The following is a 13,380-nucleotide window of genomic DNA, read 5'->3' as shown; positions in this document are numbered from 1 at the left end:
TTCTGAGCTTTTGCTTTCCTGATTTCATTGCAGATTCAGGCTGTCTGCTGACATTCTGCCTTAGTTATGTGTCTCTCTTTCCATTTTATGTACTTGTCCTTTTTGTCTTTCAGTTTATCAGAGAGATCTTTGTGCAGCGATGCTGGTTTCTTCTTGGATTTTTTGGGTTTTTTTTTCCAGTGGTATTGTGATGGTCTGGGCTTTTACGATCATATTTTTTCAGACTTTCCCACACTTCTTGAGATGCTTTCCTTTTAGGATTTTCATCCATGGACTGTCTCTGAGTTTGTTAAAATCAGCTCTTTTAAAGTTCTAAGACAGGGTTAGATTATATTATATTGCTAGTGTTTGTATTATATGTTAAAGAAATCTAAATTATTCACTTCTGTCTTTCAAACTTCGAATTTTCCAATTTGTAAAATAAATACCTTTACATTAAATTTGATTTATTTCTGTCATTTATAATGTTAAATAATATTTTCATCTAACCTTGTTTTAAAAGAAGAAATTTATGTTTAATTAAAAACAAAATATTAATCAAAATTGTATGCTCATTTTTTAATTGTAAATTGAATTTGTTGTTAAAAAGGCCGAACTGAGGTAAGATATTGAAAAATCTGGAAAGTCTTAATTTAGACAAAGGTGGTACATTTTAGGCCCTCTGGTGTTCGTTGAACTACTTGCTACAGCAGCCATCATCTTATTGACTAAACTGCTAAGATATTTCAGCAGTTTATGGAAGGTCATAGGTTCCCTGTTCTGACTTAAATGTTGGGGAGAACATTTGGGATTATATTAGTTTCTGGGATTATATTATTTTCTGTTAAATATATTGTAGTCAATTCATTAAATTTGTAAAAAAAATGAAAATGAATTTCCCATAAGGGCCGTTCATTTATTTATGTACAATTCTTGTAGATTGAAAAGGCGTAAGATGGCTGACAAAATCCTGCCACAGAGGGTAAGTTCTCATTTCGTGAAAGTATATTGGCATTAAAGATAAAAAGTCAGGAGAGTGAGCACATTTGATCTAAATGGGGAGAAATATGGAGGACTTTGAGACCATCAATCACTCATGTATTTCTAGAATAAAGTATTTGCTGCTGATTGTCTTTTAGAGGAACTAAATGAACTTACTATGAAATTTTACTTACCTTTTGGCAAATCTTCCTATGTGGATTATAGTTGCTTCCGAGGGCCTGGCATGTGTTATATCCTATTGACTAGCCTGATAAACTATTAAATCACTTTTAATTTATAAAGAGGTTTCTGTGCTGGTTATATTCACAGTCACCTTCTAGTTATTACTAGAAGTACATTTACTCTTTTTTAAATTTACAAAGTTACATTGATTTTTCCCAGTAACAAAAAAATAGGAAAGCCCTGTCTGTATACTGGGGATTCTGGGTCACAATCCTGGATAATAATACTAATTGACATTCACTTTATGTATATTTTTTCAAAAGCACTAGAAAATGTAATAAAATTTGTTAGATAACTATTTAATAATCCATTCTTTTTCTGTAGATTCGTGAATTAGTTCCGGAGTCTCAGGCCTACATGGACTTACTGGCCTTTGAACGCAAGCTGGACCAGACAATTGCCCGCAAAAGAATGGAAATCCAAGAGGCAATCAAGAAACCTTTGACGGTATAAGGGCATGATAGAGAGAGGATCAGCTAAAACCCTATTAGAGGCAATCTGAATCCACAATTGTGACTAGTTTTGCTGTTTTAAGTTATCTTGGGGAAAAGGTCAAAACAAGTGGTGGGATTCAAGTAATTTAACAACCGGTTCTCTGCCCTAATGATTTCTTCCAACAACCCGTTTGCCAAACTGCTCAGAAAATTAACAACCGGTTCTCCCGAAGTGGTGCTAAGTAGCAGAATCCAACCACTGGTCAAAACCATAAAACTGGTTTGTGGATTTGTGTGATGTATGATGATTTCTTGGCTGTTTGCAGTTAATGTTTTTGTCTTAAATTTTCAGCAAAAGCGGAAGCTGCGTATTTACATCTCTAACACTTTTACTCCTGGCAAAGAGGAGTCTGAAGGTGGTGAGCGTATAGCCTCATGGGAACTTCGTGTGGAAGGCAAACTTCTTGATGATGTAAGAATGAAATTTCTTTGTTAAGAGATAACTTTGTGGCAGATAGAAGATGACAAATGTGTGTTTCCTCTGGATAACTGCCTTATTTCCTATCTACCCATTAAACAGGTCTTGCATCAGGCAGCTAGCCTATTGCTTCATTTAACTGTTGACCAATCCTTTATTAATTTGCATAAACTAAAGACATGTGTGTTTGTCCTCTTTAAGCAGTAATCTATGTTTAAGAGTGTTGCTGGACCAAACCAAAGGCTAGTCTAGTTCAGTTTCTGCTTACTGCAATGTCCAATTAAATTAGAATTCTTGAGATCTGGCTTAATTTATCTGATTTACATACTCAAACGATATCTTATTCTTGAAGAATATAATAGAGGACTATGATTATAGACAAAATAACAATAATAACTATTTTTTACTTTTCCATTTTCTGCCTTACATATATTTGTGCCTTTGAGTCATTATTGACTCCTGGTTACTGGCTGGACAAGTCCATGAAGTTTTGTTGGCAAGATTTCCCAAAGTGGTTTGCCATAGCTTTTTTCCTAACACTGAGAGAAGCTAACTGCCCCAGTCACATAGTTAGCTTCCATGCCTAAGGCAGAATTAGAACTTCAATTTGCTCACTCCAGTTCCTTAACCATTAGATCAAATTGTTCCTGAATTTACTGCTCCTTATATTAAACTGCCCAGAGTATCTATGGGTTGCAATGGTGACAAATATTATATAATTAATATAATATTATATGTTACAAATAATAAAGGTGGCATCATTTACTTTTTAGTGAAGTGTTTTGGACAAGTGTGTTTTCTAAAGTGATTGTAAGAATGCTAAAGCTCACTTCCTCATTTCTGTCACAGCCAAGTAAACAGAAGAGAAAATTCTCATCCTTTTTCAAGAGCTTGGTTATTGAACTAGACAAAGAATTATATGGACCAGACAATCACCTGGTGGAGGTCGGTATCTTGCTATATATATACTATAAAATAGACTGTTCATAGCATTTACACGCTTCATGTTGAACTTAGATCCATGGCTAAGAAATTGACATAAGGACTTTGCTTCTATTAGAACCAATATAATTTTACATTCAAACTTTCCCTTTTACACTGTTAGATCAAAGGTATAAAATATGTTCTGTTTATCATTTCTATCCCCCTTTTTTTTCTTTTTTGTTGTAATGCTTGTTAAATTAGAAGTTGTGTTAATTAATTTTATTGCATGGATTTATCTTTTATTAGTAAATTTAGCACAGTAGTTTGAAATAATTTAAGTTCATTGTTTATTCAGGCTGATTATAAAAATTCTTAACTGAGATGTAGTAGTCAATACAGTAGGCAAATTAGAATTAGGATTCTTTCCACTTTCCACTCTTTTTCATCTATTTTCTACCTTTTAGTTGCCCCCCATGCACCCCGCCTCCGCATATGCATGCGCGACCTTCATATGTACCCATGCATGCATGCACAGCCCCCCGCACGCCCCCTGCGCATACCCACCCCCCTGCACGTGGCCCACATGCGTCCCACTCCCGCACACATGGACGTGCGGCCCCCTGCCCTGGCCCCTGCGGAAGCACGGCAGAGACCCGATGACCAGCTGGCCAGTGGGAGGTGCACGTGCATACGCGGCAGAATTGAACTGGGGTGGCGGCTTGCGTGCCGACAAGAGGGTGTTGTGTGCCACCTGTGGCACGTGTGCCATAGGTTCGCCATCACAGCACTAAAGAGTCATATTACTTATGTCTTGTTTACCTTAGTGGCACCGGATGCCAACAACCCAAGAGACAGATGGCTTTCAGGTCAAGCGCCCTGGTGATGTGAATGTAAAATGCACTCTGCTTCTCATGCTGGATCATCAGGTAAGAAGGCAAATTGCCAGAACAGACCAATTGCAAAGTTCTAAATTAGGATTTCCCAAACTTGAGCAGGTACAGATTGAGTCCTGAGAAAGTATGAAGAACTTTTATCATTACAATAAACCCACCGCTCTCATTGTTCATTTGTATTCATTTTAGTCCTTAGATATTTAAGGAAAATGTGTATATTGAGATTACACTAAAGGGAGATATGGTAGCAAAAGGTTTAGGAACACCTGCTTTACTGGAAAGAAGATAAACAGATCCTGGCCTACAGGGATCTTTTTCATTCAGTTTCTCTACCTGAAGCAAAGCTGTACAACTTGAGTTTCCTACTTGCCTCCAGAAGTTCACAATTTTCTTTTTGAAGTTGGTCTCCATTGTAAATTGTGGATCATTTGATAAAGATAATTATACAGTTGCATTTAATTCCCTTTAAAGGAAACTTAAATTTAATACTAGAATGTGTTGTGTGTTCTCTTGGTCATATAATTCATCAGAAGCATTATCCGTTATTTCATTTTTTACAGAAAATAGATAAGAAATTGAAAAGGGGATTGCAAAAAAAAAAAAAAAAAGGGCAGCAGATATGTTAATGAAGCAACATTGTCATTTCAGCCTCCTCAATACAAGCTAGATCCGCGTCTGGCTCGCCTGCTTGGTGTCCATACCCAGACTCGTGCCAGCATAATGCAGGCCCTGTGGCTCTATATCAAATATAACAAACTCCAGGACAGTCATGAGAAAGAATATATCAATTGCAACCGCTACTTCCGCCAGGTCAGTATGTCAGTATGTTCAGGATATTTTATTAAATGAAGAGGTTTTTCACAAACCGCCTTAAATTTAGCTTCATTCCTTATCAATACTAACCACAAGCTGGTCAATAGTCTGTAATCCATCTTGGCGTTGATTATGTATTGCTTACATTGCACATGTGCATAATATGAACATTAAGTATTAGCAACTACATTCAAGAAATAAAATTGGAAGCCGGGGGCTAAGCAGGTTTCATGTTTGGGAACTGGAATTTCAGTTCACACATAATTCTGCTTCTCAGTTCCTGATTTTGTATCTGTTATATCTTCCCAAGTTCATATCCATTGTTTAGTTCTATTCCCATCAATTTGTAAATAGTGTAACAGAAGCATAATAAATTGCAGATTTTCAATTTTGCAAGCTTGAAGAGCTAATACATTAACAAACTAAGCCAGGGGTGTCAAACTCGCAACAACATGTTGTCGTCACATGATGTATCACAACTCCCCCCCCCCTTCGCTAAAACTGTAGGTGGGCATAGCCAGTGCGTGACACATCAACCCACGGGCCACGAGTTTGACACCCCTGAACTAGACTGTCAGACTCACTTCAGATAAGTTTTAATTATATTGTTTAAAAATAATTGGAAGTCCACTATTTTGTTACTCAGTTCTCATTATTGCTGTTGTTGTTATTGTACATGCATGCAGCCAATGCATGCATGTACTGGCTGGTGCAGAACAATCAAAACAAAGAAAAGCAACTAAAAGATAGAAAATAGATGAAAAAAGAGTGGAAAGTGGAAAGAATGACCGGTTGGATGGAAATGAAGCAGGGTGTCCCTCTGGGGGAAGACCAGGTGTTCAGGGCTCTTCTAAATCACAGAAGAGTGCAGGCTTCATTCCAGATGATAGGCAGTGCTATAGAGAAGGCATATTTCGGAGTCTTGATGAAGGACATTGTTAATTGAAGGAGCCCAGTACACTGATCCTGCAAGACCCAATTAGCCGGGCAGATTGTAAACAATAACAGTAATTCAGCATGAGTAGGTACACTCATGAATATTTAGAATATTTTTTTAAAAAATCAGTGCACGTAGTCCTCGATTTACAACAGTTAATTTAGTGACTGTTGAAAGTTACAACAGCACTGAGAAAAGTGAGTTATGATTGTTTTTCACATTTGCGACCATTGCAACATCTCTTTGGTCACACGATCTAAATTCAGACTGTTGGCAACTCACTCATATTTATGATGGTTACAGTGTCCCAATGTCATGTGATCACCGTTGGCGACTTTTTGACAAGCAAAGCCAGATTCACTTTAACAGCCATGTTGCTAATTTAACAGCTGCATTGACTCACTTAACAACTGTGGCAAGAAAATTTGTTAAATGGGGCAAAACTCACTTAACAAATGTCTCACAATGCAATAGAAATTTTGGGCTCAGTTGTGGTCATAAGTTGAAGACTGCCTGTAGATTAGTGCTTATCACAGTATAGATCTGATCCTTACAATTAGAATGTCCCTTGGGCTGACTTTGAGCCCACCTATTTCTCCAGATGTTATTCCTTTGGAATTACTAAAGTTTGTCTTCTTGCTTCATTTTAGATCTTTAACTGCAGTCGTATGAGATTTTCTGAGATTCCAATGAAACTGGCAGGACTCTTACAACATCCAGATCCCATTGTTATCAATCACGTTATCAGGTAAGATTGATATTATAAGAGAAATTATTAGAGAACAACCTTAGTTGCATCCATAACATACCCTGTTTTCCCCAAAATGAATCATCCCCTGATAATAAGCCCAATCGGGCTTTTGAGCGCATGGCAATAAGTCCAAGCGCTTATTTCAGGGTTCAAAAAAATATAAAACAGGGTCTTATTTTCCAGGAAACACAGTAGTATCCACATTTGTTCATTAACACTTGAGTTTGGAGTGCCTTCTGGAATCTTAACCTCTACACTGGATCTTTGACAAGCTGTATACTTTCTGAGTTCTCATTTAGAAATAGTATTGGTGCGCTTCATAGAAATGCCTATTAAAATAAAACACTTTATAAATTGAAGATAGAGAAGGTGTTTAATCTGGACAATAAGAATAATATCACTGCTTATCTGGGAAACATTTCTTATCTCTGGAGAAATTTATCTTTATTTATATCTGTATTATTATTCTATTAGTAACCTTTTGAATTTCAAGGTGTCTCTAATTCATCTAACTTTAAAACGTTAAAACTTTAAAACTTTAAGTCGTTTCATGTTTTATTTTATTCTGATTGTTAATTTCTGTTTCTGCTATCTAGTTTTTTAATAATCCTTTTGCATTTGCAAACTCTCCTGAGCTGTCAGGTGAACGCAATTAGAACAGCTCTGAGAAAGGGTCAAATAGATATTTTTATTGTTGATCACCAATCAGTATTGTTATCTTAGCAGACCATTTGCCTTCCCTTGGGAAACAGCAGATATAGACCTAAGGATTTGACCTCAAACATCTCTTCCCCCAAATAGACTCTAAGCTGGAATGTTTTTTAAGTATCCCATCAGGGCCTCCTCTCTTCAGAACAACTAGACACAAGAACATTTTTTCCCTGAATGCCATTACTCTGCTAAACAAATAATTCCCTCAACAGTGTTAAACTAGTTACTAAGTCTGCATTACTATTAATCTTCTCATCGTTCCTATCACCCATCTCCTCCCACTTATGACTGTATGACTGTAACCTTGTTGCTGGTATCCTTAAGATTTATATTGACTGCTTCCTAATGTGATTTGATTGCTTATTTGTTCCCTATGACTATCATTAAGTGTTGTAAGTGTTGTACCTTATGACTCTTGACAATGCATCTTTTCTTTTATGTACATCGAGAGCGTATGCACCAAGACAAATTCCTTGTGTGTCCAATCACACTTGGCCAATAAAGAATTCTATTCTATTGTATTCAGTCAGGGGTTCCACCACAGGAAAGCAGGAAAGGCAATATTTACATATTTTAAACAAAATATTTTGTGATGCATATCCAATTCCTGGAGCTGCTCCAATTTGCACATTCTATTTGGTGTAAGAAATACTTAACATTTCAGATTTGTATCACCTCTTTAGAAGACTTCTGGGATAGTGTAAGAGAGAAAGTAATCCTTATACTAATCTGTATGACATGATGGTGAAGGCATAACTTCGAGAAAGAATACCTCACCTCTTAACATACCCTCCCTGTCTTGACTTATCTAGTGTGGACCCTAACGATCAAAAGAAAACAGCCTGTTATGACATTGATGTGGAAGTAGATGACCCCTTGAAAGCCCAAATGAGTAACTTCTTGGCCTCCACAACTAATCAGCAAGAAATTGCTTCCCTGGATATCAAGGTAGCCCATTATCAACTGTTTGGTAGGAAAAAGACTAACCTTTCTTAGCTTGGGGAATAATGTAGTGTGCATGATGCTATATTTAGGAATATAGCCCCTTTAGGAAGATTTAGTTATTCCAACAGCATTCACAAAATCATACTTGTCATGGAAAACTTTCTCATATGCTGTGTCTTCTATCTATGTTTGAGAATGAAAAAACAAACTGCCCTCGGGAACAGCAGATGAATAAATAGAGGATTTTAAACTAGAACAGGGAAGTGGGAAGCAAACAACCCCACGTTTGCAGTCTCATTGCCACAATTTAGTGACATATTTTCAGTGGTGCAATATTACTGTTCTTAATTTTATTTCTGCAATTTAAATTCTATCCAGTTACAAAAGAAATTATAAGCAGCTTGCAAGTAACCAAAACACAAAATAATAATTACCTACCTCAGGGAGGGACTCTACTATACCATCAATTCCCAGAGGCTTTCTGGGGAATAATAATGTCAGAAAACTCTTCCCTGCAATAGGCAATTGTTTTGCAGTTTTCTTTTAATTGCATTTTACTTCACCATGTTTTAAACAACTTAGAACCTTTTTTTGGAATTAGTGGCAGAAAGAAAAAGAAATATAAAAACATTAAAACTAGAATTACATTTTGTGTGTGTGTGTTTGTAGTATTTTATACCTTTAATTGTAAAGATCCAAACAAAGGAAGTGTAAGTATTTAGCGCCTGATTTACACTGCATGCCATATAACTACCTTTCCCTTTTAAATGGATTTTCAAAATTTGAATTTCTGTTATCTTCCTGTTGCTGGAACTTAGAAAAGCATCAGTAAAGGGGTGAGTAAATTCTGTGCCATTTTGACATTTAAAAATTATGACAGTACAAAGAAAGCAAAGGAAAAATCAAAATTAGAAAAAGAAATAAAAATAATATGTATTCTTTCTCTTTAATCTTTCCTACTCACCATGTTGTCTAGGGACAATAGAAAGTTAGTGTTCTCACACCTCCAAGATGGACTTTTGGCAAGAATGGGTTGCATCTCACAAAGACTAGAAAGAGTGTTTTCAGAAAACGACTGGCTCAACTTATCAGGAGGGCTTTAAACTAAAATTGAGGGGAGAGGGTAATCAGTCTTTAGGATCTCCAAGGTCTAATTCTAAACAAAAACTCCTAGAAAGCAAGGCAAATAATGAAGTAAGGAGGGATGGGAAGGAAGACAAACTCAAATACCAAATAGGAGACATAGGAAGCATACCCAGAGTCAGGCATAAAGACCTCAAGTGCCTATATACAAATGCACAAAGTCTGGGGAATAAACAGGGTGAACTTGAACTATTAATACCCGAAGGTAGATATGACATAGTAGGAATTTGGTGGGACTAAACCCACGACTGGAACATACTGATAGAAGGATACAAACTCTTCAAAAAAAACCAGACCCCATAAAAGAGGAGGTGGAGTTGCATTGTATGTAAAGGACCACTATATTGCTATAGAATTGCATGAAACCAAAGACGAAAACCTCCTAGAATGCATATGGGTCAACATAAAAGACAAAAAGAATGACATAGTCATAAGTGTATACTATAGGCCACCCAACATAGTGACTAAATTAGTAGACCAGCGAAATACTGTGGACATAATATACTTAGACTTCAGCAAGGCATTTGACAAAGTAGACCACAAGCTACTTCTTTGTAAGCTAGAAAAAAGTGGGATAGATAGCTTCACCATATAAACGGGGGGAAACCAGGCTTAATAGCAATGACTGCAAGAGGGATCTTGGTGTCTTAGTGGACAATCAGTTAAATATGAGCCAGCAGTGTGCAGCAGTAGCTAAAAAGCCAATGCAATCCTAAATTAACAGAAGGATACAATCAAGATAAAGTGAGATACTAATACCACTCTTTAAAGCCTTAGTAAGACCACACCTAGAGTACTGCATCCAGTTTTGGTCACCACACTATAAAAAAAGATGTTGAGACTCTAGAAAAAGTGCAGAGGAGAGCAACCAGGATGATTAGGGGACTGGAGGCTAAAACGTATGAAAAACGGTTACATGAACTGGGCATGGCTAGTCTAGTGAAGAGAAGGACCAGGGGAGACATGATAGCCATTTTCCAATATTTGAGGGGCTGCCACAGAAAGGATGGGGTCAAGCTCTTTCCAAAGCACCTGAAGGCCAGACAAGGAATAATGGATGGAAACTGAGCAAGAAGAAATTCAACCTAGAAATAAGGAGGAACTTTCTGACAGTGAGAACAATCAACCAATGGAACAGAAGTTGCCTTCGGAAATTGTGGGAGCTTCATCACTTGAGACTTTCAAGAAAAGATTGGACTGCCATTTGTCAAAAATGGTGTAGGGTCTCCTGCTTGAGCAGGGGGTTGGACTAGATGACTTATAAGGTCCCTTCCAACTGTTAATCTGTTAATATCATCCATTCGTATTTCTCAGTATTGTGTTTGTGTCTCTATTCCTTTCTCCTGTTTGTTTCCTACTCCAGAATCTTTATCAAATGCATTGATTTAAAATAGCAGCTGGTGCTATACATTGTTGCAGGGTTTGAAGACTACTGGTCGATGGTCATTACTTGTTTGTTCTAGGCAGTATAGATATACCTCCAAATCTTGGGACTCCCATATTATTAACACAGTTTTAGAGGGTTAGGTTTGTATTTGTTTCCAGACTTACTCAGTTGTGGCATTTTTGCTCTTCTTCATAAGGCACTTTTTGTATTTTTGTACAGATTCATGAAACAATCGAATCTATTAATCAGTTGAAGACACAACGAGATTTTATGCTGAGTTTTAGTAATAATCCTCAGGATTTTATTCAGGACTGGATCAGATCTCAACAGAGAGATTTGAAGGTAAGTATTTGGATGACTATGAAGGATTTATGCAGGGGGTAAATAACTCCATACATGTATACCCCAAAGTAAGCAACATTGAATTAAATCAGGCTTGTTAGCATAATTGTGCATGTGGAATTACTTGAATGCTTCCATAATTTTACAGCCCTTTATTTGAATTTGAATTCAAATATTCAGTTCCTTTAAGACTAACAATCAAAATTATACAAATTAACCTGTCAATTACCCTTACATTTTGAAATTCATGCTACGTGGATAGAAATTAGTTCCTTTTTTGTTTACATGTTTTGTTTACTCTTATATGAGGCTTGAAGTAATCCTTCCTTCCCCTGAGTTTTTTCATATCTTGAAGAAAGGAAAATATGTAAAATAGATAATTTATTCCATTGACTGGGAAAGATGCATTTTAAATGGGAAGGAAGAAATAAAATAGAGGTAACATGTTTATTCTTCAAATGCATCTGACTGCCCAATATTAATAAATTATTGAGTTATAATAATATTTTTAGGGTGGAATATAATCTAGGTATATCAGTGCCTCCCTTTCTTCATATTTTTTTCAATCTTCCTGGAACTTCTGAATTAGATTGAAATCTAGCCAGGTTTATAATATTCATAACTAGCTAAATTTCAGTATGACCAAGTCTCAGTGGAGTTATTTTGGATCCTAATATTAAACATTCCACAATTCCCTCTTCCATGCCTCCATTTTGCCTTAGATCATCACAGATGTGGCTGGGAACCCAGAAGAAGAGAGACGGGCTGATTTCTATCAGCAACCATGGATGCAAGAAGCTGTTGGACGACATATCTTTGCAAAGGTAGGAGAGCATAATTCAGTGTAACTTTTTAAAAAATTAACATTTTTTCCTTATTTCAACATGGAGGCAGAGTGAACATAGAACTCTATTTTTAATGCAGTGCAGTCTTCAAAGTGCAGTCACTCTTTCAGTGCAGACTTCAAAGCTGATTAACGTTATTTCCTTCTTATATTTGACTTCCGTTTTTTGCTTTCCCATGGAATTCCTTTGTAGAAGTGCATAACAACTTTTCCCATTAATTGCTGAAACAATTATAATTTATGTCCAAAGTTATATTTGGTGGAGCCGCTATAATTTATCCTGAAATGGCAATTAGAGCACTTAAAAGGAGTTCTTCAAACTACTGTAAGGAAAGAACCAAATATCTATTTGTGATTCTCATCTATCTCGATAATGGTTTTCTGTCTTTCAGGTTCAGCAGCGCAGACAAGAACTGGAACAAGTGCTTGGTGTTCGCCTTACTTAGGGCTGTCTTCTTTTGCAGTTCTTCCACACTTCCTGGTACTTTGGAATGGACCAATAGGCAGACAGCCCTTGTCCTTTCCTCTTGGAAGGTGGGGCGGGGTGGGGATTCTGCTGCCATTGCATATTGTGTTCAATACTCTGTATGGACTCATATAAGGTGTCCTTCAGCAGAGAGAAGGGAGTTCTTCTCCCTCATCAAAACCTGCCCTTCATATGTGCTTTGCCTTTGGGGCACTAGGAATTTTTGTTTTGAGTTGCTTCTACCTCTTAGCAGAGCTTTTGCAGTCTTGCAATGCAGGAATCTGCTGCTCACTTTTAACCAAAGCTTGTGTCCATTCCTGCCAGTTTTGCTGGCGTTTAATCTTTGCACTATCTTTTTGTTGAGCTGGGGTACAGTTTTGTTTCTTGTAGAAAGTTTGTTAATGTATACTTGGTGGTGGCCTTTATTCCACCCTATGCAATTGATATTCCACAATATCACAAAGGGGGGGAGGTCAGTGCTAAAATAGTGCTATGCTGTTAACAATCATTTCTCATTAATATATATATATATATATGTATCTGTGTGTGTGTGATTTAGAACAGTGGAGAGTATATTTTACGACAAGGTTACAATGCTAGAGGAAACATTCCTGGGGCTACCAGCCATAGGATGTAAGTAGTAATTTCCTCAATCTTTTCTAACTTCGTTCAAGTGCCTTCATTTTCCAGACTTTTGGGCCCTCAGCACTTAAATCGTCCTAAGATTATCTCCCTGCTTCCTGGCCTGCCCCTTGATATAGTTTGGCTAAGTAGAAGCGATGGGATGTTTACCTATAAGCAAGTATGTTACCAATTTCTATGTTAATTTTTTAAAAATAAAAATACATTTTAGCAGCAACTGGTGTTAAAAATCTTGTTTTTCAGTTCCTTAGGATGTTGGAGACACTGATTAAAGTATGTGGTACACTGGCTAGTGTGTTAAATGGAAATTTTTAAAATGAAAAATACTATAAATTAGGAAGGTATGAGGTTACACTGCATATCCCTTGAGCAGCACTGTGCCCTATTGGTCCAGAGTTCCCCAACCTTTCCAGCATTGTGGACCAAGCAGGGGGAAGGGGATGGATGCACAGGAGTGGCTAGCAAGC

At 36.9% G+C, this 13,380-nt stretch overlaps 1 protein-coding gene across 1 annotated transcript in view; it reads left to right on the top strand.

The window, feature by feature from the left end:
- SMARCD2 (SWI/SNF related BAF chromatin remodeling complex subunit D2) overlaps nucleotides 1–13,130 on the top strand; it is a 46,458-nt gene extending 33,328 nt beyond the window's left edge. Inside the window, exons 3-13 of the mRNA XM_034415702.3 lie at nucleotides 919–961; nucleotides 1,528–1,650; nucleotides 1,990–2,109; nucleotides 2,965–3,060; nucleotides 3,864–3,965; nucleotides 4,581–4,742; nucleotides 6,333–6,430; nucleotides 7,957–8,092; nucleotides 10,839–10,961; nucleotides 11,684–11,785; nucleotides 12,198–13,130. Coding sequence (XP_034271593.1) covers nucleotides 919–961; nucleotides 1,528–1,650; nucleotides 1,990–2,109; nucleotides 2,965–3,060; nucleotides 3,864–3,965; nucleotides 4,581–4,742; nucleotides 6,333–6,430; nucleotides 7,957–8,092; nucleotides 10,839–10,961; nucleotides 11,684–11,785; nucleotides 12,198–12,251 — 1,159 coding nt within the window. The 3' untranslated portion in view covers nucleotides 12,252–13,130. The remainder of the gene's footprint in view (nucleotides 1–918; nucleotides 962–1,527; nucleotides 1,651–1,989; nucleotides 2,110–2,964; nucleotides 3,061–3,863; nucleotides 3,966–4,580; nucleotides 4,743–6,332; nucleotides 6,431–7,956; nucleotides 8,093–10,838; nucleotides 10,962–11,683; nucleotides 11,786–12,197) is intronic.
- Nucleotides 13,131–13,380: the final 250 nt, after the last annotated feature.

This window comes from Pantherophis guttatus, chromosome 4 (assembly GCF_059756535.1).
Source record: "Pantherophis guttatus breed Tessera chromosome 4, ASM5975653v1, whole genome shotgun sequence".
Taxonomy (NCBI): Eukaryota; Metazoa; Chordata; class Lepidosauria; order Squamata; family Colubridae; genus Pantherophis; species Pantherophis guttatus.
This window is presented reverse-complemented; position numbering and strand designations above follow the sequence as displayed.